The sequence below is a fragment of the Maniola hyperantus genome, chromosome 26 (genome assembly GCF_902806685.2).
Source record: "Maniola hyperantus chromosome 26, iAphHyp1.2, whole genome shotgun sequence".
NCBI lineage: Eukaryota > Metazoa > Arthropoda > Insecta > Lepidoptera > Nymphalidae > Maniola > Maniola hyperantus.
Genome location: NC_048561.1, coordinates 5,115,470 through 5,142,024, shown reverse-complemented (window position 1 = coordinate 5,142,024; position 26,555 = coordinate 5,115,470). Strand labels below are relative to the sequence as shown.

The 26,555-nt window shown below is 39.0% G+C and overlaps 2 protein-coding genes across 2 annotated transcripts; both read right to left on the bottom strand.

The window, feature by feature from the left end:
- Window positions 1-904: 904 nt before the first annotated feature.
- LOC117994475 (protein TEX261) lies at window positions 905-7,623 on the bottom strand. Its single transcript, XM_034982400.2, has 5 exons — window positions 7,051-7,623; window positions 6,011-6,090; window positions 5,285-5,506; window positions 4,181-4,292; window positions 905-2,781 (listed from the first exon to the last, which is right to left on the bottom strand). Exons 1-5 carry the CDS (start codon window positions 7,118-7,120, stop codon window positions 2,663-2,665), a joined length of 603 nt encoding a protein of 200 aa, XP_034838291.1. The 5' UTR covers window positions 7,121-7,623; the 3' UTR covers window positions 905-2,662.
- Window positions 7,624-7,762: 139 nt separating this feature from the next.
- On the bottom strand, window positions 7,763-12,404 carry LOC117994474 (hemolin-like). The gene is made up of 7 exons (XM_034982399.2): window positions 12,356-12,404; window positions 11,602-11,657; window positions 11,313-11,433; window positions 10,080-10,415; window positions 9,526-9,774; window positions 8,551-8,753; window positions 7,763-8,114 (listed from the first exon to the last, which is right to left on the bottom strand). Exons 2-7 carry the CDS (start codon window positions 11,648-11,650, stop codon window positions 7,825-7,827), a joined length of 1,248 nt encoding a protein of 415 aa, XP_034838290.1. The 5' UTR covers window positions 11,651-11,657; window positions 12,356-12,404; the 3' UTR covers window positions 7,763-7,824.
- Between the last annotated feature and the right edge of the window lie 14,151 nt (window positions 12,405-26,555).

Here is a 26,555-nt window from a genome sequence, read left to right as displayed (position 1 = left end):
TTATTATCGTCATCATCAACCGACTCACTACCGAGAACGGCGGGGTGATTACGTAAAACGTTGCAGTAGCGACAGCAGTAGCAATGCGACAGTTCATTTGCTGTCTCTCTTCTTCTTATTTTGCTTTGTGGCTATTGCTGTCTCTCTGGAGCCGGACGTTTGACAACAATGATAGCGAGATTTACGTGTCGCGAGATACGTAATCACCCCGCGCGTCTCCTCTCAGAATGAGAAATGTTTGACCATAGTCCACCACGCTGGCCAAGTACGAATTGAGACTACAAAATCTTCAGCTTTGGGAACATTACGAAGAACTAGGCATGCAGGTTTACTGTTAAAACAAGTGGTATTTAAATGCTTAAAACGCACATAACTTAGAAAAGTTAGAGTTGCGTGCTCGGGTTCAAACCCCGACCCTCCGATTAGGAGGCGAACGTCTGAACTACTAAGCTCCCTAAAGTCCTTAGTGCATCATCATCATCATGATCAACCCATCGCCGGCTCACTACAGAGCACGGGTCTCCTCTCAGAGAGAAGGGTTTTGGCTATGTGAGGATTGGTAGACTTCACACACCTTTGAGAACATTATGGAGAACTCTCAGGCATGCAGGTTGCCTCACGATGTTTTCCTTCACCGTTAAAGCAAGTGATATTTAATTACATGAAACACACATAACTCCGGAAAGTTAGAGGTGCGTGCGCGGGATCGAACCCCCGACCTCCGATTAGAAGGCGGACGTCCAAACCACTAGGCTATCACAGCTTGGGTGCCATACGAGACTCAAAAATGCCAAGGGCGGTCACCCATCCAGTTACCGACCTAGTTCATCGTTGTTAATCTGCGGATAGTTGACATGCGCCCTCAATCGGAAAGGAAGTGTAATAAAAAAAAAGGTATAAACAATTCTGTATTTTATTTACACCTTATTAATAAATAACTTACGCTAACCAAATAAATAATGAGTATACAAACAACCAATACCAACAAAGGAGTATTTTATTAATTTACAGTCATTTCAGAGTGAACATACACAGGTCGAGGGTAGTTTTTTTATTCAGATACAAGTTAGCCCTTGACTGCAATCTCACCTGGCGGTAAGTGATGATGCAGTCTAAGATGGATGCGGGCTAACCTGGAAGGGGTATGGCAGTTTTTATTAAACCCTTTGGTTTCTACACGGCATGGTATCGGAACGCTAAATCGCTTGGCGGTGCAGCTTTGCCGGTAGGGTGGTAACTAGCCACGGCCGAAACCTTCCACCAGTCAAAAGCAGTCATGACCACTGTGACTGTACCATCGTCATCAACCCATCGCTGGCCCACTACTGAGCACGGGTCCCCTCTCATCATCATCCTGTGGACGTCTACTGTTGGACATAGGTCTTCCCTAAAGAGCGCCACCACACCCGGTCCTCAGCCTTCCTCATCCAGCCACTTCCCGCCAGCCTCTTTATATCGTCGGTCCATCGTGCTGGAGGTCCCACAGTACGTGGTCTCCACTCAAGGACTTTCCGGCTCCAACGGCCATCGCCTCTACGACAGGCATGACCTACCCACTGCCACTTCAGCTTGCTAATAGTTTGGGCTATGTCAGTGACCTTGGTTCTCCTGCGTATCTCCTCATTTCGGATCCTATCCCTCAGGGAAACTCCTAACATAGCCCTCTCCATAGCTTGCTGAGCGACTTTTTGTGAACAAGGCCGTTTGTCAGTGTCCACGTGTCAGCATAGGTGTGGAAGGGAAGGACACGGACGGATAAGCCACCACGCTGGCCAAATGCGGATTGGCAGACCAAAAGGACTGACGTAGCTCAACGAATTAGCCAGCTGAAGTGGCAGTGGGCAGGCCACGTCTGCCGCAGAACCGATGGCCGCTGGGGCAGACGTGTTCTTGACTGGAAACCGCGTATGGACAAGCGCAGTATAGGTCGACCTCCAACCCGCTGGACTGAAGACCTTAAGAAGGTAGCGGCAAGTGGGAAGGAAGGCGGAGGATCGTGTGTGGTAGCGTGCTCTAAGTCAAAGTCAAAGTCAAATGATTTATTCAAAATAGGTAATAAATAGCTCTTGGGAAGGTCTATGTCCAGCAGTGGACGCAAACAAGCTGATTGATTAAGACCTTTGAGAACATTATGGAGAACTCTCAGGCATGCAGGTTTCCTCACGATGTTTTCCTTCACCATTAAAGCAAGTGATATTTTACTGCTTAAAATTACTGTCCCAAAAAAAAAAAAAAAATGCACATAACTCCGAAAAGTTAGAGGTCCATGCCCGGGATCGAACTCCCGACCTCCCGATTATAGCCGACGTCTTTAACACTCGGCTTATCATCATCATCATGATCAACCCATCGTCGGCTCATTACAGAGCACGGGTCTCCTCTCAGAGTGAGAAGGGTTTTGGCCATAGTCTACCACGCTGGCCATGTTCGGATTGGTAGACTTCACACACCTTTGAGTACATTATGGAGAACTCTCAGGCATGCAGGTTTCCTCACGATGTTTTCCTTCACCGTTAAAGCGAGTGATATTTAATTAATTAAAACACACATAACCCCGGAAAGTTAGAGGTGCGTGCCCGGGATCGAACTCCCGACCTCCGATTAGAAGGCGGACGTCCTAACCACTAGGCTATCAACGCCTATTTCATTTCAATGGCACATTTTAGAAAGCCTTCTTGCTTCTCTGTGGCAGTATGGAGTCTTTGGCGTAACTGAAGAAAGAGAGGAGGCTATATTTCTTCGCTTTCCGAGAGAGATAGTCGCTAACCACGTTGCCGTCATCTGAAAGAGACAGAAATAATCATTAACTAGTATAGTAGGCGACAGTTCGAGATGGTAATCGGGGTATGAGGCGGGGGGGATGCCCCGCACACCCGCGCTTGCCCGCACCAGGTTAGCGCAGGGGTTGTCCATCCCCGATTGCCATCTCGGTCTGTCGCATACTGTATGTAGGTATTGTAAGTAGTGTTCTCAGCATTTTCGCTTCTTTATCCCATTCCTATACTGTGTGTATAGTACCCGGCAAGAACTATTGTACATCGAACTTTAGAATGATTGATTGAGATGGGTTTAATAAAAACTGCCATACCCCTTCCAGGTTAGCCCGCTATCATCTTAGACTGCATCATCACTTACCACCAGGTGAGATTGCAGTCAAGGGCTAACTTGTATCTGAATAAAAAAAAAAAAAAAAAAAAAAAAGAATGAGATTTCGGCTTTGTAGAGCGTTGTCTCTGTCACTCATATCTATGTGACGTTTTGTCGGTACCAACGACAAAGACAACGCTCTATACAACCGCTATCTCTTTCTAAAGGTTGATGTACAATATTTTCTGCCGGGTACTGTAGCATTTTTGGCACCGGGTTGTTTTCGTGAGAGGCTCTCCGTTTTCACATGCTTCGTCCCTTACGTCCATAAACACACTTGGACCAGTTTTTTAAAAAAAATGTGTGAACTCTTTGATTTTATAGGATAAAAACCGGCCAAGTGCGAGTCAGGTTCGCGCAATGAGGGTTCCGTACTACAGTCGTATTTTTTCGACATTTTGCACGATAATTCAAAAACTATGATGCATAAAAATAAATAAAAATCTGTTTTAGAATGTACAGGTAAAGACCTTTCATATGATACCCCACTTGATATAGTCACTCACTTCGAAAGTTGAAAATACTAATTATTAGTTCATGACCACAATTTTTTTTTTGTGTGATCTAACCCTAAATTCACAGTTTTCAGATTTTTCCCCAAATGTCAGCTATAAGATCTACCTAACTGCCAAATTTCATGATTCTAGGTCAACGGGAAGTACCCTGTAGGTTTCTTGACAGACAGACAACAAAGTGATCCTATAAGGGTTCCATTTTTCCTTTTGAGGTACGGAACCCTAAAAAGCAGTCTATATTTGTCTTTGGAATGCAAGCTGTATTTCGTCAAAATCTGGTAAACGGAAAGTCGTAAAAAGCCTACCAGACAGACAGACAGACACACTTTTGCATGTCTCTCGACAAGTTCAAAGTTTTCATAAAACATAAACTTATTGAAAAAACCTATTACAATATAAACCGTTACGAATCCAGGCGGCGCAAGACTGTGGCGTGTGGAAGTCCCTACAAGAGACCTATGTCCAGCAGTGGACGTCTATCGGTTGACGATGATGATGACAATATAAAAAGTAATCACCCAGTAAATGCTGGCGCTCCCCCGTAGTGGGTAGCACGTAGTCGTTGGCGGAGAGCGACACGAACAGCGCGAACGGCACCACCCACAGACACAGCGTGAAGTACGCCAGCACCTAAATGTATTATTGAAATTTACGTGATCAATAAAAATTAAAAAAAAAAAAAAAAAAAAAAAAAAAAAACCTGCCAATACAAAATTTTATCTTTGTTACCGGCAAAGCCGTGCCGCCAAGCGATTTAGCGTTCCGGTACGATGCCGTGTAGAAACCAAGGGTGTATGGGTTTAATAAAAACTGCCATACTCCTTCCAGGTTAGCCCGCTCCCACCTTAGACTGCATCGTCACTTACCATCAGGTGAGATTGCAGTCAAGGGCTAACTTGTATCTGAATAAAAAAAAATAAAAAAAAATGCCCACGACTTAGCAATTAGGTTTTTCAAAATCCCGTGGGAACTCTTTGATTTTCCGAATAAAAAGTAGCCTATGTCACTCTCCAGGTCTTTATTTATTATACCCATGCAAAAAATTACGTCCATCCGTTGCACCGTTGCAACGTGATTGAAGGACAAACCAACAAACAAACACACTTTCGCACTTATAATAAGAGTACTGATATTGAAGATTCGTGATGTTTTTAGGATGTTTCAATTTACTAAGGGTTATCGGGACGCTGTGGGTTTTTTAAAGCACGAAAATCAAATAAAAACCATCAATTACCTTTGAGAAGTTTTGGTTGTGTTGAAAGTCACTTGGAGTGGGGGTTTTTCGGGACTCTTCGGGTCTTTTCGGGTCCGTTTGGGATTGCTACAAATATGTCGTTAAACCATGAAAGGCAGCTTTTTTGTCTTTCCACCACCAGGCTTCCCACAAGCGGGTCTCACCTGGCGGGGTTAAGACCATAATATTGTGAGGACCGCTCCTCAAACCCCCCCCCCCCCTCTTTCTCCCGCCGGAGGAAGAACGAATCAAAGCAAATGCGACCCAAGGACGCGGTAGTACCATCTGCAGGGGGCAGAACCGCCCCGAACACATTTCCCCAACGCCCGTCCGGGCATTGTGCGAGTGCGAGGCCCGACACCAAAGGCAGCTAAAAATGTTGGATTACCTCAGAGAAGTTGTAGTATACTTGTCCGAAGTACCGGAACGCACAGTAGTGATGCAGCGTAAGGTCGGCGACTGCGGCACAGAACGCGACGCTGCGCGGCCGCACTACGGGGAACTGCCGCAACAGTAGTGCGTGTAAACCCTGCTGCAATATGCCTAGCGCGTTCAAGTGCAGAGGTAAGTCCTCGAAGAGTAATAAACCTATGTGGATGGCTGCTGTTACCTGGAAATATAATTTAGATTGCTTTTATATTCTGTAAGAAAAACTTCGCGCTCGTTTCGCTCGCATTTGTTCGCTTTTTATGGTAGCTACATTTCTCATATTCTTAGTTGGCCGGGCCGAAATTAGCATTATGTGGATGCGAGGATATAGTGATGGAGATATAAAAAACCCGCCAAGTGCGAGTCAGACTCGCGCACTTAGGGTTCCGTACTACATTCTCATTTTTTCTACATTTTGCACAATAAATATTTCTTCATGAACACATTTTAATTTTTTTTGTGATGTAACCACAAATTCACAGTTTTCGGATTTATTCCTTTATTATTTTATCCAAATTTCATGATGGAAGTGCTTTTTTCATAAGGAAGATTTTTCAGTTCTCTGGGCAACTTACGCCCTGGGAATATATATGAAAAGTATGTATATAACTGGGTGATATTAAAAAAAAAAAAAATTAAATAAATAATATACTGGGTGATGTATATGAAAACGTTATATACTTACAACCACTAGCCACGTTATAATGTATTTGGCTGTTACTGTGTATTCCTCAACTAATTCTGCTAAATAGTACAGCCCGGCGGCTGAAACAGACAGGGTTAAACATAAGTCAGCTTATCTGTGTAAATCTCAACAAAAAAAACATAACCGAGTACCTACCCACATTTTACTACCCTGGTCTTTAACTTTAACCATGCAAAAAAAGCTGTGATAGCCTAGTGGTTAGGACATCCGCCTTCTAATTTGAGGTCAGGGGTTCCAACTTTTTGGAGTTATGTGCGTTTTAAGTAATTAAATATCACTTAAGATGGTTAAGCAACCAGTGAAGGAAAACATCGTGAGGAAACCTACATGCCTGAGAGTTCTCCATAATGTACTCAAAGGTGTGTGAAGTCTACCAATCCGCACATGGCCAGCGTGGTAGACTATGGCCAAAACCCTTCTCTGAGAGGAGACCCGTGTTTTGTAGTGAGCCGGCGATTTTTTACGAGACATTTCACCGCGATTAATAGCCTCATCTGGTGATAGAAGGGCTGGCTCATTTTTGCGCAACGGATCTGGCTGGCTGTCCAACGCGGAAATGCAGCCATTATTCTTGGCACCATTCCATGCGGGCATAATTTGTAGTTTTAAGTTTTATTGTAATATTTTTCATTAAAAAAAAAAGAACTAAACAACCTTTGTTTTACAGTTCTGTTGCTATAGTAATAAGACATTTTCTCGCTATAAAATGAAGCCCAAACCCATCTGCAGCATGCAAACTACATCTATGCTTAATATCATAAAAATCGGTTCAGCGGTTTGATCGTGAAAAGGTAAAAACAGACAGCCAGACTATCACAGGCCAAAGCAGTTATAATTATAGATTTGCTATTGATTAATACAGAATATCATTTATATGTATAGCAATGCTATTTTTATTTATTAGGAGAGCTGCCAGTCAGCAACTTTGCTTCCTAGTGCAAAAATTTTCAAGGTAAAACTAAACATTACAAACAAACAGTAAATTAGCCAATTTATGAATTAATTTGAGCGATATTTACCTATAGACATAGTCACGAAGGCCGCTTGGACCACTAAGGATAATATACTTAATATATAAAGGAAATACATAGTAAAAATCTACTTAAATTACAATATTGTTTTGATTTTATCGAAGTATTTTTTTTAAATAAAGTTAGGTTATCTTCAAAAAGTACTCTGTGGTTATCTTGTTGTCAAAATATGTCATTTGTCAGTTATCAATGTTAAAAGCACACAAAAAGTTTGTTCAGGGTTTCTATTACGCAAAAATCATTTTCCCATAAATATTTTTTTTTTCATGACCATGTTTTCGTCTTACTTTATATTTTGTAAAGGACTTGATATAGCATTTAGCAAGGGCATATGGATGCTTTGAAGACTAAATGTATGGCATTCAATGAAACACAAGCGCCCGCCGTGGACTCTTTTCGTTGCATAGAGCGCCATTATTTTTGTCTCCAAGTGTGTTTGTCAAGTCTCTAAAATGTATAAACTACACATTCTTAACTTGAGAAACTCTTAATAGAACTTTAGGTATAGTCAAAAGCAACGGCCTATAGTTATATTAGTCTAAAGTGAAATTATCCAATAAAACTGCATAATATCAAGGCTTGCATTTTTTTAAATTATTCTTTTTAATAATGAATGCAAGCCCCATAAACTCCTTTTATACAAAACATCACATCATTTTTTTACTACAGTCCAAGACCCTATTATGAAAATTAAACTCAATTTTTTGTATTTAACAGTCATTTATTACGAAATTAATCAAAAAATCTCAGTAAACTCTTGATTTACTGCACATAAACTAAAGTTTCGGCATAGACATCGCCATATTCATTCTGTGCCCTGCATCCGTAATATCCGTTATCAGATTTCTGCACATTCTTGATGACTAGATCTGAAGTGACCACGTTTCCTTGGGACGAAGTATGGGCTTGGAGTTTTTCTGGAAGGTTCTTGCTGTTGTAAGTCCAGGAAAGCTTGGCTTCAGGGACTGCTCGTACTTGGCAGGGGATCGTAACGTCTTGGCCTTGCTTGACTATCAGCTTCTGTTCAGGTTGTTTGACGTATTGGGGAGCGCCTGTAAGTGAAAATATCAATATTAGCTGTTCTATTTCTGTTGACGCTTTTTTTTCAGGAGTATGGTATTTTTTATAGTAGGTTCGGTATTTTTTATGTTAAGTTATAGTAGGTACTGGTTAGGACATTTCAGTCCACTGGAGGTGGAGGTTTCAAAATTTTTTTTTGTTATCGAATCGAGTGTTGCCATATAAAATTAACTAGCTCACGACTTTATCCGCGTGGGCTACACAAATTTCAAACCCCTATTTCACCTATTTCACATATTATGTTGAATTTTCAAAAATCCTTTCTTAGCGGATGCCTACGTCATAATAGCTATCTGCATGCCAAATTTCAGCACGATCCGTCCAGTAGTTTGATCTGTCAGTCAGTCAGTCAGTCAGTCAGTCACCTATTCGTTTTATATATTTAGATGAAAAAGGTGTTATACTTACTGACAACTTTAACGTTGAAAGTGTGCTTCTGTACTTTCCCGACCTCGTTGTTGATCACACAAGTGTATTCGCCTTGGTCTTCCAGCAACACCTCTTTGATGATGAGCCGCTTGCCGACGCTCTTGTTGTATCGTGTGACGCGGTCTTTGGCGCTGTTGTTGATGTCTTTGCCGTCTTTGAACCAGTCGGGGTGAGCTAGGGGACTGAAAATACGAGTAAAAATTCAATAAAGGAGTTAAAAATCCACGTCCATCGTTAGTGAAATATAACCGTAAAATTGCTAAAGCCTCTTCTTCTCTTTTAACAGAGTTACTAAAGAAAGTTCTTTAGTAACTCTGTACTTAACTATAAGTCTCGTAAATTGCTAATGCGCGTGGCCGCCATTTTAGTGATGTCAGCACTAGACTGAAGTTTCGAGCTGATGGTATATTTTTACTTAAATATACGTCAAATGACGTCATTTCGATGTTAATGAGACATGGTTCCAGCGCAATAGCGGGACTTACACTTAAGTAAATACATCTTCAAACCCAATTAGAGTCATCATCATGATCCGGCCCACTACTGAGAACGGGTCAGTAGTTCTCAGAGTGAGAAGGGTTTAGGCCATAGTCTGCCACGCTGGCCCAATGCGGATTGGCAGACTTTACACACCTTTGAGAACATGAAGAACTCTCAGGTATGCAGGTTTCCTCACGATATTTTTCTTCACCGTTAAAGCAAGTGATATTTATTTGTTTTAAAACGCACATAAATCCGAAAAGTTAGAGGTGCGTGTCCGGGATCGAACCCCCGACCTCCCGAAAAAAGGTGGACGTCTTAACCACTAGGCTATCTAGTCTAATTTATATTTTTACCAACCTTACTCTATCCTCCTACGACATCAACTAATAAAATACACCTTCCAAAGTCCAAAGCAAGTGATATGGGATATGGTCAAACTGCCATAAAAAGTAAGAAATCATAGGTACTCACTTTCCACCATAAATGCAGTACAAATAGACGCTCTCTCCAGCCTTCAGGGTGGTGTCTCTAGTCACATACTGCTGGACTACCTCATGGTCTCCCTCCTTGCCCCCTACGACGTCAACCAACACGTGCTCAGCCAAGACAATCTCGGAGTCCAAAGCTGGTGAATTGGCCATACAAAGGTATTTCTTGTTGCCAGTGTCTTCCTTTGTTACATTCGACATGTATAAGTCACCTTCGTCGGATATGGTGAACCTGAAAAGAGTGTATTTTAATATATAGATTGGTTTATAAATCTACTTCAGTACTCTACCCTTATTATAAATGCGAAAGTGTGTTTGTTTGTTGGTTTTATTGGTTTGTTGGGTTGTCCTTTAATCACGTCGCAACGGAGCAACGGATTGTCGTGATTTTTTGCATGGATATATTTAAAGACCTGGAGAGTGACATAAGCTACTTTTTATCCCGGAAAATCAAAGAGTTCCCACGGGATTTTTAAAAACCTTATTCCACGTGGAATACTAGCTGATGCTAGTAATAATTAAGTTTCGTATGCTCACCTTTGCCCAGCCACAACTTCCTTTGACTTGTCACTTTCCACCATCCATACAATGTCTGGCTTAGGATACGCATTCGGTATCTTACAGTCCAATTTATATGTTTTGCCCTCAATCGGCGTGTGCTTCTGAAGTTCTGCTTTAATTGGTATGTCCAGGAATGTGCGTCTTACATGTACTGGTCGTGAGCTAGCGACCCCTAGGGGTGATTCTGCGAGGCATTGGTAAACTCCTTCTTCGCTAGCGGTGGGGTTTTTGAAAATGAGGGTACCTTCGTTACCGTGTTGGGACACTCGGGTAATGGGTGTGAAAGGTTTGCCATCTTTCAGCCATTCGTATCTGAAAACAAGACGCATGGTCACAAATTTTGAATGACACAACTGGAAATCGCAATTGGTGCTATAATAAAACTATAGGTACCTTACTAAGCATTATTAAACTTTTTTCAGTTTGTTCTGAGTTATTATTATTATTAGGCAAAAACTACAGAAGCATTTAAGTATTATAGTAACGGGACTATTCTAGCATTGCAAAGTGGGAAAAATATTTAGGTAGGAACCTATTCAGATAATGCAACCGTTATTTTAACAATCGATCAGTGGGGCCGATTCTCTTGTGCACAATCTCTAAACTAAACTAAATTAAGACGTCTAAATCTAGTGCTATCCTTTTCGGCAAGCAACATTATGACAGGGATAGCAATAGATTTAGACGTGTCATTTTAGTTTAGTTTAGAGATTATGTACAAGAGAATCGGCCCCATTAAGGAAAAACTAGGTTTTATTAGAACGTTTAGCGTGACACCACGACTTCAATTTAGAAAATAAGTGTCTTGGAAAAAATCTCTATCTCTAATAGTTTTTTCGCCTCTTTGACTGCTGTAGGTATATATAAACTGCTTAGTTTGATCAAAATTACTTGAGTTGATAGACCGGCTGATAGGTCTTGAAGCCAAGAAAAAAGCTAGAAGATACTATAGTAAAACTTATTGTTTGCTTGCGAAAATGGTACTATGATAGTTTATCACACACATCTAATATCCATTTAACCGATATTAATGAAGATATCGAAATAAAACGCTTGCATTCTCTAAAATCAACAAGGATATACCTACGTTGCTTTTTTCCAATGCACTAATAATTTTCATTGAAAGATATTTACAAAGATTACATAAATTATAGTCGGATGAAGTTAAGTAACACGTAAAATCTAGTAAATCATAAAAACAATACTTACTTGATACCATCCTCTTTGCCCTCAGTGGCGCACTCTAGCACCAATTCCTTGTGGTCTCTGAACACCACTTCAGAAGGGAGTTGCTTCAACACTGGCAACTTTTCCACGGGCTGCGATGCGCCTAAAAAAAACAATTTTTTCGTTCAAAATTTTATTTTATTTTATGTAGAATTTTAGGCGAAATCTCCACTAGCAATAAAGCTTGCAGAAGTCGGCTTGAAATTTATGAATTAAATTTATTGAAAAAAAAAAAAAAAAAAAAAAAAAAAAAAAAAATTTTAAAACTCACATATTAAAGCGCATAAAGCGAAGATCGCACAACTTGTGATTGAAGACATTTTGATCCTGAAAAAAAGTTTGATTAATTTTTTAAGCAAAGAACAAGAATTAAAAAATGTTCCACGTTTCCTTTTAACATTCCTCATACTAGGCTTATACCATACAAAGTATCTATTGATCCTATCAAAATCCTACCGATTTGAACCTCGGGCTTGACCTCTCGGATTCTTGTACGAATAGGTACCATTAAGCGTCAGGTTGAAAATTAATTTCAGAATAATTTATATAGGTACCTACCTACAGAAAATCTTATCTTCAACATTGTTTAATACGTGCAATAAAAATAAATAAATATTATATTTTTACTGAATTATCTAAAAGCAAGTCTTATACAATTTGGTAAAAAAGCTTTGTTAAATTTTTTTATTAAAAACATTTAGATTTTTTATTAAATTACTAGGTATCTAGTTATTAATTAAAATATTAAAGGTACGATTTATTAGCCCTTTTCTCAAAGAAACGCCCCAATAACTACTTTTATTCTATTTACATTTAAAAAACCGGAAAAAATCGGACATTTAATTTTTTTTTTAAATAAAAGCACACTATTTTACATTTAAGCCTAATTAACGTAGTTAATTGTTTTAAATTAAATAATATTAAATAAACAAATATTATTTTTATTATTATCGACAATAAATTATAATTCTTGCAATATTTACAAAACAAATAAATATTATATTTTTTTTTAATATAAAACGCACCCAATCTCGTCGCTAATGTGGCGGGAATGTGTCTTCCATACCTGTCGGACATCTTTTATAGGGCCTGAGTATTATACGACGTGCATGCATATAGGACATAGGTATTATACCTATACGATAGGTACCTACAAATTCCTATAGGTAATACCTGATGCATCTCCACATAGTCTAATACATATTACATAGTCGCTTTCCGCCGTCTGCCCTCTGTACCTACGGTTAGATCATTTAAGGTGGAAGACACGGTCTGCCCGCGAAATTCAAATTTAATTTGGTTTTTCGCAATTTGTAAACTAATACGACAAAGTAGGCTTATGGCATTCAAATTGAGCCCCTAGCAGTATCATCTTTACCGGCTTATATAAAAATCTTCACTTGAAAGTGTCCAGTTTAAGAAATTAGTCAAAATAATGAGTTTGACGTGAGCTTACTCACAAATTAGTCATTATTTTGACTAATTTCTTATGCTCGCGACTTCGTTCGCGTGGACTCAAGCGTGGACTACACAAATTTCAACCCCCTCGTTTACACCTTAGGGATTGAATTTTCAAAAATCCTATCTTAGCGAATGTCTACGTCAATAGCTATCTCCATGCCAAATTTCAGCCCGATCCGTCCAGTAGTTTGAGCTGTGCGTTGATGATCAGTCAGGCAGTCAGTCACCTTTTCCTTTTATACATAAGTATAGATTTTGTAAAATTATTTGACTTTGACTTTGAGGTAGATAGAATATACTTAGATGAGTCGTTCAAGCTATCTATTCCTACCTAAACTAATTAGTAATTAAGGTCTATGACAATTTTCAACAATTAATATACGATTAGGGAATACCTATTTTAATATCCAATTTAAATCCACGTGAAATCGATTTAAGATACTTATCAATTAACTAGCTGATGCCCGCGACTTCATCCACGTGGATTTAGGGTTTTAAAAATCCCGTGGGAACTCTGTGATTTTCCGGAATAAAAAGTAGCCTATGTCACTCTCAAGGTATTTTTGTAAGCCCATGCAAAAAATCACGTTAATCTGTTGCACCGTTGCGACGTGATTGAAGGATAAACCAACAAACAAACACACTTTCACATTTATAATAAGGGTACTGATTAAGAGTAGGACTCACACAGGAAGGGTTCCGTACAAGAAATAACACTTTTTTTTTTTAATTTCATGGCGGCCATTTTCAAATTTTTCATTTCTGTGAATTTTTTTATTCATCATGACCATCGCCGGCTCACTACAGAGCACGGGTCTCCTCTCAGAGTGAGAAGTGTTTTGGCCATAGTCTACCACGCTGGCCATGTGCGGATTGATAGACAGACGGTCGACAGCGAAGGTTTAGTAATAGGGTCCTGTTGGCACCCTTCGGGTGGGAACGGAACCCTAAAAACCAAAACTTGAATATTACCTACCTATGGAATCAGCCAGAAAATAAAAATCAGGAGTTGAAACCTCGAGTTCAAGAATAAATTACCTACGCAGGTATTTGATTAAATACCTATAATAAATGAATAGTATTAAAAATAATCACAACTGGCTAGCGATCGGTAGGTAGGTATAATTGCTAATTTTAAATCATTTTGCAAATATTTGGTGAATTTATATTTTTCTCCAATCCCATGGGAATCCTTTGATATTCCGGAATCAAAAGTAGCATAAGTCACTCTCCAGGTCTTTAACTATATCCATGCAAAAATTCACGTCAATTCGTTGCTGCGTTGCGGCGTGATTGAAGGACAAACCAACAAACAAACACACTTAAGGTTAGGTGTTTACAATATTACTCTTTAACTAAGTTTAGGTAATTTTCATTGTTGAAAAGCAAATGTTTTGTATTTTCAAAAGGAATTTTGGTTTAATATTCATGTAGTACCTCTCTATGTACCTACTTACTTAAAAAGTAAATTTAACAGTTTTCCTGTTGGCTTCGCGACGGTGAGAATAAAAAAACTTGTTAATTTGTACCTACTAGGCCCGGTACTTTACCCGTACAGTGCCTCCTGCCTAAGTCTTTATTACTAGCTTATGCTCGCAACTTCGTCCTCGTGAACTATACAAATTTCAAACCCCTATTTCACCCCCATAAGGGTTTAATTTTCAAAAATCCTTTCTTAGCGGATGCTTACGTCCACGCGGACGAAGTCGCGAGCATAAACTAGTAATATATAAAACGAAAAAGTGACGTCAGACTGATCTATCAACGCACAGGTCAAATTACTGGACGGATTGGGCTGCAATTTGGCATGCAGATAGCCATTATGACGTAGACATTCGCTAAGAAAGGATTTTCGAAAATTCAACCCCTAAGGGGGTAAAATAGGCGTTCGAAATTTGTGTAGTCCACGCAGACAAGTCCCCTTGCCTCCTCAATAATCAGTATTATATAGAAAGACACCCTTTGCCAGCAGTAAGCTGCAAAATATCAACCTAATCTCTGGAAACCACCTGAAGACCACACAAATTTCAAACCCCTATTTCACCCCCTTAGGGGCTGAATTTTCAAAAATCCTTTCTTAGCGGATGCCTTCGTCATAATAGCTATCTGCATGCCGAATTTCAGCCCGATCAGTCCAGTAGTTAGAGCTGTGCGTTGTGAGTCAGTCAGTCTGTCAGTCACCTTTTCTTTTTAAATATTTAGATTATACCTACTAGACTAGCTTTTGACAGCTTTTGTGCGTGGTACATGGTACCCATTTAATGATGGGTCTATAATACTGGTTCGGGAGTTACTGAAGTACGCTGAGAGCATTACATGAATATGTCATTTAATGTTCTCAGCGTATATATTCAAAATCCTTTGATCTTTTATCGTTTTGTATTTTGTGTCTTGTTTCTTGTACCTTTATATGTATTTAAATTTAAATTTATTATTAATCATCTAGTTAGTGTAAGTGGCATTGCCGTTCTAATAAGATATAAAATAAATAAATAAATGAGTAAGTATACAGGGTGTAACCAGAACGCTAGCAAAAACGAAGACAGGTCATACCTACCTACTACTGATAACAACAACAAAAAACGCGAAAAATTCTAAAAAAATCCTACATTTTGTAAAAGTTCACGATATTATATTGCAAATAAAACATCTGACTAACGTTAGAGGTCAGCGAACGTTGCGTAAGTAGGCCATTCGTAATTAATCATATAATTACTATTTATTTAAATGCGGTTGTTGGACCGCGGCGGGCGCGGGTGATAACCGCTCCGTAAGTTCCTAGCGTAAGTGTGAAAAATGAAAAATCCCTTTCCATGAAAAATCCGTCTGTGAAGAAAAATATAAATTCACCAAATATTTGCAAAATGATTTAAAATTAGCAATTATACCTACCTACTGATCGCTAGCCAGTTGTGATTATTTTTAATACTATTAATTAATTATAGGTATTTGAAAATACCTATAATAAATAAATAGTATTCAATCAGATCTGGGGCCCTACCGCGGTTGTTTGACAGCTACAATGTCACGATCGCAATCATCTCTGATTGGTTAATGCTCGCTCACTATTGGCCACAATGCATTGTTGCAACAAGAATCGCACAAATTCAGCCAATCAGAACAATTGAGATTGTAATAATGATTGATGCAGGTTTTAGACAATCGCCCTACAGAGATGATTGCGATCGTGACATTGTAGCTGTCAAACAACCGCGGTAGGGCCACAGTGCTATGGGCAAAAACCGTTCTCATTCTGAGAGGAGACCCATACTCAGTAGTGGCCCGATGGGGCCTTATGGGTTGATATTGATGATGAATAATAAAAGGTGAGTAACTAAGCCTAAACTATAACATAAACTCAACCAACCAACTCAATAGGTATAAGGTATACCTAGGTTCATAAGACTATGCAGTAGTCCTCAGTAGTGGCCCGACTATGGGTTGATATTGTTGATGAAAATGAATAATAATAGGTGAGTAACTAAGCCTACTAAGCGTTGGAAGACCCCCCTAGGTGGACGGACGACATACAAGTCGCAGGGAGCCGCTGGATTCAGGCGGCGCAAGACCGTGGCGTGTGGAATTTCCTACACGAGCCCTATGTCCAGTGGACGTCTATTGGTTAATGATGATGATGAACTAGGCGTAAACTATAACATAAACAATACACAACTCAATAGGTATTACCTTTAGGTATACCTAGGTACATGAGGCCATGCATTAGGTATCAATTTCAAGGTGAATTCATAATCTATTTAAAACAACTGTTCAGGTAAACATGTCACAACCGCATCGAGGAAAATCACTGTTAATAATATTATTGCTTATTCAATTTATTAGACCAATTGGATTCTTCCGTCTTTCCTTATGTCATTGTCAATCGGGATTTCTAGAAATTAGTCATAGAAGAAATAGTCACCATCTTTATCATCGTGATCAGTCCATCGCCGGCTCACTACTATGCCCTAACGGGGCTTCATGTAACCATGAAAGCAAATGAATAAATAAATCATAAATCATAAATCATAAATCATAAATAAATCATAAGGTACTTGATACAAATAAGGCCTATGCTCGAAAAAGGCCTACTCTCCCGAAAACCCGGTTAAATAAATGTAACATAAAAGATTCTTCACGCACATACATACTACGGCCCTATGATTAGGTACGAACTGCTCAGGCGACCTGCGCCTATTCCCTGAGCTTGTTGCGACACCTTCTTTGTGGAAGTCGGGTTTTCCGCGGCGCACTATAAAATTTTCGTAATAACAAGGCAAGTTATTAGGTTTTATATTGACATTTTATATAAACTAATAAGTAGTTATAATACCTTAGCCATTATATTAGATAATTATTGCTTTCATTTTCATCATTTTGAATAATGGAACGAATTATGGATCTTTATATTTTATCTGGTACGGTACCGAATAAGGCCCTAGGCCTTAATTGTAACCCTAGGCCTTAATATAAATCCCGCATTTTAATACGCATTTTGATGTCTAGCTGTCAAAGTACTACGAATAACTAAATCTAAAAAGGCTCCTAAACGTGCTACTTGGTCGGAAGAAAGCTTAGCAGCCTGCAGCGGCAGTTTAGTGCCTTGTATACAGCAGTGCAATTTAATAAGGCCTATAATTTTTTTATTTTTTTTGGTAAAAAAATCTGTTTTTTTCACAGATTGTGTGCTTTATTTATTTAATTACGAGTGACAATATTTTTTTAAATAGTTTATTCATATTATTGTTAATATGAGAGCTTTAGTCTGACAAGCCATCTGTGTTTATAAATGTTTAATTACTGTAATAAAAAGCTTAGTTATCAAAAGATAAAGGTAAATAAAGGCTGTAAAATAGTATTTTTTTAAATAAATAGATTTTTAACAAGATTTTATGAGTTTAAAGTTTACAGGCCTTATTTGGTAGACGTAACTTATTGTGGCCACTAGCTAAGGTTTTTGTATTGTTGATTTTGTCTTCATTTTATTAGATATTGCTAATGTTTTTCTCCATTAATTTGATATTAATAAACATCTAATACTAATTTATTGAAGTTTTTTTGATACACACCTATATTTATTTTGTAATCAACTATTTAAATAAGGTAGGCCTTATTTGTATCAGTTACCTTAAATCACAGACGGTCGATTCTGTAAAACCTTATGTAAATCATTATTACAATCGCCATAGTTGAAATTGGCTGAATTTATGCTAATATTCTTGTTGCAACAATGAATTGTAATCAAGAGTGAGTGAGCGTCAACCAATCAGAGGTCGATTCTTTTTCAGGATTTTTAAAAAAAACATCTCGGCGTAAGAACCATCCCCGTACTTCAAGGAATATTATAAAAAAAGAATTAGCGAAATCGGTTCAGCTGTTCTCGAGATTTGCGATCAGCAACACATTTAGCGATTCATTTTTATATACAGAGAAGATAACGGGTGGCGAAGCTGAATTAGCAATGGACAGGGCATATAGTTCGGAAAACCAAAGGACGTTGGGGTACCAAGACTCCCAAGGTGCTAGAATGGCGACCTCCGAGTGAAGTACGCGACACGTCGAGAAGGCAATGGTTGGGGACGCCCTGCACATCCGCACAGCACCCGTGATATGATATTTCGGTGCGGGATAGCGCGGGTGACGTGCGGGTGTGCGGGGCGTCTCCCCGCCTCATACCCCGAGTTGCCATCTCGACCTGTCGCGTGTAGCTGTGGACGTCTATCGATAGACGACGATGATGACATTACAGTGCGACAAGGCTACCTTGGCGCGTGGCGAAAATCGGAACTAACGTTGCCGTCAAGTGTGCCCTTTGTTCTTGTTTGAATAGTCTAAGCCTTTGTTCTCCAACAGCACCCCCCCTGTCAAAGGCCGGCACCACGGAGGAGCAGCGGGGATCTCAGCTGTGCTAGTGACGTCTAGCCCCCAAGGGGGGAGAGTGAGCATAAGGGACAAGGAAGAGACAAAATAATTTGTAGGGAGTCAAGAAGGCGCCCCGGGAAAATGCCAAGAGCAAGTACCGAACGGGCGCCTTCCCGCGATTCGGCCCTTATAACCGAGAGGTTGGTGGGGTGGGTGGGAGGTGGAGGGTTGGCCCCCTGTTAATGTCATTCCAGTGTAAAGAGAGTCAATTGTCGCACTATTTTTTTTTCATTTATTAGGATCACCAACAGAGCTCACTCATCTGTAATCAAACACAAAATTAAAAATACAAAAGTTCTTAGATAAAATGACGAGATAATTAAAGGTGAACACGGCATGCGAATAAAGTGTCAGGTAATTTTACTACTAAAAATAAGTACCTACCTAAATTAAAAATTATATTAATACTTAATTACATAAATAAATTCTAAACTAATAAACAAATATAGGTAAGCATAGGTAAGCAGTTCATTTATTTATTTATTTTATTTTATATCTTATTAGAACGGCAGTGCCACTTACACTAACTAGATGATTAATAATAAATTTAAATACAAATAAAGGTACAAGAAAAAAGACATAAAATACAAAACGATAAAAGATCAAAGGATTTTGAATATGTACGCTGAGAACATTGAATGACATATTCATGTAATGCTCTCAGCGTACTTCAGTAACTCCCGAACCAGTATTATAAACCCATCATTAAATGGGTCCCATTGAGCATTATTGTCCAAAAGCGCGTTGAACGATGCTAATGAACGGGGTATAGGTGACATAGATCTAGCAACAGCGCGATGATGTGGGGACCACGAAAAGCTTGTTTTTTCGCGGACGAAGATTACTATTGGATAATGGATTCAGTGATATATTATGGCATTAAGTAAATTACTATGGTATATGAAATGAATTCCGGAATTTAACCAGTGAATCTGCATGTATGTCTAGCACATTGATGAATCTATGTACCAGAGATATAAAAAAAATAGTACATTATGATAATACCTACTAATTAAATTAGTATAGAAGTTCAAATCAAAGTCAATCAAATCGTTCCCGATTTTGGGAAGGACGAACTAAAGTATAACAAACAAAAATTAGCATATTTTTACGTATTATATGTTTTGTACTGATAATAAATTATTATTCTATGGTCTCAACGTTTTAGGGTTCCTTGTTAAACAAATAGAAGTCTAAATTAAAAGGAAAATGTGACTGACTCTGACTGATCTATCAACGCACAGCTCAACGGACGGATCGGGCTGGAATTTAGCATGCAGATCTATTATGACGTAGACATCCGCTAAGAAAGGGTTTTTGAAAATTCAACCCCTAAGGGGGTGAAATTAGGGTTTGAAATTTTTGTAGTCCACTCAGACGAAATCACGAGTATAAGCTATAGTAAATATAAAGCAATAAAGACTCACATAAGGGAGGCAAGTTTTACTTTTAGTTAGTTTTTCTACACTAGGTATATCTCTATAATTATAAAAATGAATCGCTGAATGTGCTCTGTGTGTTCTTACGGAGAGAATTTTTTTTAAAAATTCCTGAAAAAGAATTGACTGTTAGGAGAGGAAGTACGGAGTTCGCTGGGGCAGCTAGTTATAAATAGGAAAGATTTGTATTTGTGTATGTTTGTAACGAATACACTCAAAACTACTGGGCCGATTTCAGAAAATTGGTCCAGGCGTCTTCGTGTAATCGGGGAACATACATAAAAATATAAAAAATAAAATAAAAACGTTTCGACGAAATGAGAACCTCCTCCTTTTTTGAAGTCGGTTAAAAAACTAGACATCTTTACTAAAATTGTAATAAGCCAAAGTCTATCCGGGTCGCCAGTCTAAGATAAATTAAGCAAAAACTGGCGGAAAGTCAAAACCCATAAATATGCTGCCACAGGAAAAATTAGGCTTGTTGTTGCTTGTACCTACGGAACCGTATCACGTTTGAGCAGCACACGCTTGTCCGCGTCTGTCTCGGTCGCTAGTTAAATGACCCGGGCTCTACAACCAGTTTGCACGCTGAATGTTTTATTTAGCGTGGCGGTAATCGAACCTGCACCATGTCGCCAACCGACTCGGCGGTTCAAGGGCGTTTCCATGCCATCTTTATGCAAGCTTGTTTTTAGGGTTCCGTAGTCAACAAGGAACCTTTATAGTTTCGCCATGTCCGTCCGTCTGTCGCCCGTCCTCGGTCAATCTCAGAGACTATTAGTGCTAGAAATCTGTAATTTGGCATGGGTAACGCCGATAAAGTGGTGAAATAAAACTGTAATAAATATTTTTTAGGGTATGTAAAGTGGGGATGATTTTTTTTCTCATGATAGGGTAGACCCCATAGTGTGGTGTATCGTTGAATAGGTCTTTTAAAAATACCGTGGGTATGGGAACATCATTTTTCGATTCCTAGATCCGTTTGTAAAATATGATGTTTTAAAGTGCTAATATTTATTAGAATCAAGGGGGGGGACCCTCTTATCAGCCAAATGGTAGTATATAGGAACGTGAAAAATTCACAGAGCAGTACCTATATATATAATCAATTTTAAAGGAAAATAAATCATGGCTAAGTTGTGACTACGGAACCCTACACTGCGCGTGGTCCGCCACGCACTTGAAAAGTTTTTTAAAAGTGAAACTTCTTGCAAAATTGGATTACATCAAGTGTCGCCATCATCATTATCAACCGATGTCCACTGACATAGGTCTCTTGTATGGACTTTTATTTTATTTTATGTTTCACTAGCTGATGCCCGCGACTTCGTCCGCGTGGAAATAGTTAAAAATCCCGTGGGAACTCTTTGATTTTCCGGGATAAAATGTAGCCTATGTCACTCTTCAGGTCTTTATCTATAGTCAATCCGTTGCACCGTTGCGACGTGATTGAAGGACAAACCAACAAACCAATAAACCAACAAACCGACAAACAAACACTTTCGCATTTATAATAAGGGTTGGTACTGATTTGTTCATGAACACATTGTAATTTTTTTAATGTAATCACAAGTTCTTAAGGTGACGCAGGACGCTCGACCGAAATTGGCAGCGCACGTGGGTAACATGTTTGCTTTTCACTTGACATTGTATGAGAAAGTTGAGAGGCACGATGATTTTCACTGAAATCAAGCGCGCGAAAAGGGTTTAGGAAAAGTATTTTTGAGAAAAAACTGCTGAATTTATGTTTGCAAAGTAAAGTTATTTCAACTAATGAATAAATAAACAACGTCTAATGATAAATTGTTTTAGAATTTTCATATCCCTAATCTTATTTATTTACGCCCAAAGTTGTCATTAATTTAGTGTTAAAATAGAAATCTTTTGAGCCTCGTAACTTTTAAATCAATATTTTTTTCAATATTTTATATATCAATAAACCTAGATAATGACGAGATAAATCGATATAATTCTTAGTTTTGGGCGTACAATATCGAATATTGTTGTATTTTCCCTCCTATGTTTGTATGGAGAAAGCACCGAACTGAGCTACCTTAACATCAGGTGACCCGCCTGCTCGATTGCTCGCTATATTTAATTTAAAAAAAAAAAAAAAAAAAGTTCACAGTTTTCGGATTTTTCCCCTTACGTGTGCTACAAGATCTACCTACCTGCCAAAATTTCATGATTCTAGGTCAACGGGAAGTACCCTGTAGGTTTCTTGACAGACCGACAGACGGACAGACAGACAACGAAGTGATCCTATAAGGGTTCCGTTTTTCCTTTTGAGGTTCGGAACCCTAAAAATAAGTACCTACTTGTATTATATCTAGTAAATATTCATGATCTACAGGGATTTAACCGCGGCTACCAGTATTTTCCTTAAATAAAAAACCGGCCAAGTGCGAGTCAGGCTCGCGCAACGAGGTTCCGTACTACAGTCGTATTTTTTCGAGATTTTGCACGATAATTCAAAAACTGTGATGCATAAAAATAAATAAAAATCTGCTTTAGAATGCACAGGTGAAGACCTTTCATATGATACCCCACTTGATATAGTTATCTCACTTAGAAAATTGAAAATACTAATTATTAGTTCATGACCACAATTTAATTTTTTTTGTGTGATCTAACCGTAAATTCACGGTTTTTAGATTTTTCCCCTAAAGCCAGCTATAAGACCCACATACCTGCCAAATTTCATGATTCTAGGTCAACGGGAAGTACCCTGTAGGTTTCTTGACAGACAGACAGACAGACAACAAAGTGATCCTATAAGGGTTCCGTTTTTCCGTTTGAGGTATGGAACCCTAAAAAATGACTTAATATTGTATGCAGGTGGTACCTACCATGAGGTATGGAGTGAATGAATAAAGGTAATTATTACTTAGTCATCATCATGATAACTATTTTTGTAATGATTTTTCACGATCTTGTAATTTCAGAGAATTTATAATAAACTAGCTGCTCCGGCGAACTTCGTACCGCCTAACAGTCGATTCTTTTTTAGGATTTTTTTAAAATTCTTCTCTCCGTAAGAACCATCCTCGTACTTCAAGGAATATTATAAAAAAATAATTAGCGAAATCGGTTTAGATGTTATCGAGATTTGCGATCAGCGACTCAATTAGCGATTCATTTTTAGGGTTCCGTACCTCAAAAGGAAAAACGGAACCCTTATAGGATCACTTTGTTGTCTGTGTCTGTCTGTCAAGAAACCTACAGGGTAGTTCCTGTTGGCCTAGAATCATGAAATTTGGCAGGTGGGTGGGTCTTATAGCTGGCTTTAGGGGAAAAATCTGAAAACCGTGAATTTACGGTTAGATCACACAAAAAAATTAAATTGTGGTCATGAACTAATAATTAGTATTTTCAATTTTCTAAGTAAGATAACTATATCAAGTGGGGTATCATATGAAAGGTCTTCACCTGTGCATTCTAAAACAGATTTTTATTTATTTTTATGTATCATAGTTTTTTAATTATCGGGCAAAATGTCGAAAAAATACGACTGTAGTACGGAACCCTCAGTGTGCGAGCCTGACTGGCACTTGGCCGGTTTATTTATTTATAGAGAAGATCGAGATAGAGATAGAGATAATACGTAGCTGTCATTCATCATCATTGAAACCATTGATGTTGGAATCCCCCCTTGAAACTATTCTCTTTATTAATGAATTCTAGCCCCATAAACTACCGCTATATCTACTTACGAAAAATCACTTCTTTTTATACTACCATAAAATCCAATCCAATCAGGTCCAATTTCGAGAAAGAGGTCAGCCGCCGAATCCAACTCGGTTGGGCAGCGTTCAGGAAGCTTCGAGATGTCTTCTTGTCCATAATTCCTCAGTGCTTGAAGACCAAAGTCTTCGAACAGTGCGTGTTGCCAGTGATGACATATGGATCCGAGACATGGTCGCTAACTATGGGCCTCATAAGAAAGCTCAGAGTCACTCAGCGGACGATGGAGAGAGCTATGTGCGGAGTTTCTCTACGTGATCAATGAGGAAATGAGGAGATCCGTAGGAGAACTAGAGTAACCGACATAGCTCAACGGGTTGCGAAGCTGAAGTGGCAATGGGCAGGGCACATAGTTCGTACAACCGATGGTCGTTGCGGTCCCAAGGTGCTGGAATGGCGACCTCGCACCGGAAGACGCAGTGTTGCGTCCGTCCCCCACCAGGTGGATGGACGACATCAGACTCAGACATCAAACAGATCATCAGAATGCCGTTCCTACCGAGAAGAACCCGCAAGAAACTCGGCGGTTGCTCTTTTCAAGTGATCAATTTAAAATATTATTATACCATACTGTACAAGGAATTGCAGCCCCGTGCATTGCTGGAGCGAGTCAAATCCAAGCTTTCTTATCATTTACATAGTCTTCCACTGTATAATATGCTTTTTTTAAGCGCACACTTTTAATAGATTTTTAAACTTGTGTAAAGGCAAGTCTAAAATTGTTGAAAATGAGGAAAATGACGCAGAAAAATAGAGAGAAGTATGAAAGTTATGTAGCTCATATTTATTGTCGCATTGATTTGCAAAAGCGTAGAATCTGCATTTCGATTGTTATCAATGTTTACGGCTCGCCTAGATTATGTAGAATATGCTTTAAGTACCGACTATGTACAGGTTATCGCATATAATATTATGCAGGGTACGGTCGTGCATCGAAGTAACCCTTATCTAAATACCTATATAAAAGGAAAAGGAGACTGACTGACTGACTGACAGACCGACCTATCAACTCACAGCTCAAACTACATGGACGGATCGGGCTGAAATTTGGCATGCAGATAGCTATTATGACGTAGGCATCCGCTAAGAAAGGATTTTCGAAAATTCAACCCCTAAAGGGGTGAAGTAGGGGTTTGAAATTTGCGTAGTCCACGCGAAGTCGCGAGCATAAGCTAGTACCTATATAAAAGGAAAAGGTGACTGAATGACTGACTGACAGACTGACCTATCAACGCACAGCTCAAATTACTGGACGGATTGGGCTGAAATTTGCCATGCAGATAGCTATTATGATTTATGACGTAGCGCGTAGGCATCCGCTAAGAAAGGATTTTAAAAAATTTTACCCCTAGGGGGGTGAAATAGGGGTTTGAAATTTGAGTAGTCCATGCGGACGAAGTCGCGAGCATAGCATATAAACACATATAGCATATAAGCACTGTTATATACAGTGTGTTTATGTGTTTATAAAATAACTCAATCGCTGTCACACGTACAGGCGACCTCCGTGGCGGCCGGAGCGGCGGCTACTAAGGCAGAAAGGGCCAAGAGGCGCAAATATGAGAATATAGAAAATAGTTTCATATTTGTGCCTTTTGGGGTGGAGACCATGGGTTCGTGGGGCGAGGATGCTAGACCCTTTTTTAAGGACCTTTCATCCCGTCTCGCGGAATCCACGGGGGACCGGAGGGCTGGCAGTTACCTCGGTCAGCATATTAGTCTGGCCATTCAACGAGGTAACGCTGCCAGCGTTCTGGGCACCCTGCCTCGTTGCGGTGGTTTAGATGATATTTTCGATCTGTAATTTTTATGTTCTAGAATAAGTTTGGTATTTTTGTTTATTGTATTTTCATTTGAATCTAAAAATAAATTAAGTAGGTTTGACGACCTCCCTGGCGCAGTGGTGAGCGCTGTGGTCTTTCTAGTGGGAGGTCCCGGGTTCGATTCCTGGCAGGGGTTTGGTATTTTATAATTTCTAAATTTCTGGTCTGGTCTGGTGGGAGGCTTCGGCCGTGGCTAGTTACCACCCTACCGGCAAAGCCGTGCCGCCAAGCGATTTAGCGTTCCGGTACGATGCCGTGTAGAAACCAAAGGGGTATGGGTTTAATAAAAACTGCCATACCCCTTCCAGGTTAGCCCGCTATCATCTTAGACTGCATCATCACTTACCATCAGGTGAGATTGCAGTCAAGGGCTAACTTGTATCTGAATAAAAAAAAAAAAGGTACCTAAAACCTATTATTCCTTAATTAATTAATTAAATATGTAGGTATAATTATACGAATAAATTCTGATAAATCAGTTATGTATCGGATTGTACTTAGACGCGGTACTTTACAAGATCGGAAAATGCATACTGTTTTGATATAGGAACATCGCATAGCTTTTCTTTCGCAAATTATATCATCATCATCATCATCGTTACGTCCACTGCTGGACATAGGTCTCTTGTAGGGGCATCCACATGCCACGGATAAATAAAATAAATATTAATCGCTTTTTGTACAGAGCGTGACGTTATAATAATAATTTTTTTTTTTTTTTTAATGTGTTTTTTTAAAATTAAGTATCCTCTTTAATTCTATTAAATTATAATTATCCATACTAATATTATAAATGCGAAAGTGCGTCTGTCTCTCTGTCTGTCTGTCTGCTAGCTTTT

What these genes read in the sequence shown, in the direction of transcription:
- LOC117994475 (XM_034982400.2), bottom strand. Translation starts at nt 7,120, where the DNA reads ATGTATTTCCTTTATATATTAAGTATATTATCCTTAGTGGTCCAAGCG. An exon ending in CTTCGTGACTATGTCTATAG is followed by an intron (nt 6,091 to 7,050) that starts GTAAATATCGCT and finishes TGTCTGTTTCAG; the next exon opens with CCGCCGGGCTGTACTATTTA. An exon ending in TTATAACGTGGCTAGTGGTT is followed by an intron (nt 5,507 to 6,010) that starts GTAAGTATATAA and finishes TTATATTTCCAG; the next exon opens with GTAACAGCAGCCATCCACAT.
- LOC117994474 (XM_034982399.2), bottom strand. Translation starts at nt 11,650, where the DNA reads ATGTCTTCAATCACAAGTTGTGCGATCTTCGCTTTATGCGCTTTAATA. An exon ending in CGCTTTATGCGCTTTAATAT is followed by an intron (nt 11,434 to 11,601) that starts GTGAGTTTTAAA and finishes TGTTTTTTTTAG; the next exon opens with GCGCATCGCAGCCCGTGGAA. An exon ending in TACTGCATTTATGGTGGAAA is followed by an intron (nt 8,754 to 9,525) that starts GTGAGTACCTAT and finishes TCGTATTTTCAG; the next exon opens with TCCCCTAGCTCACCCCGACT.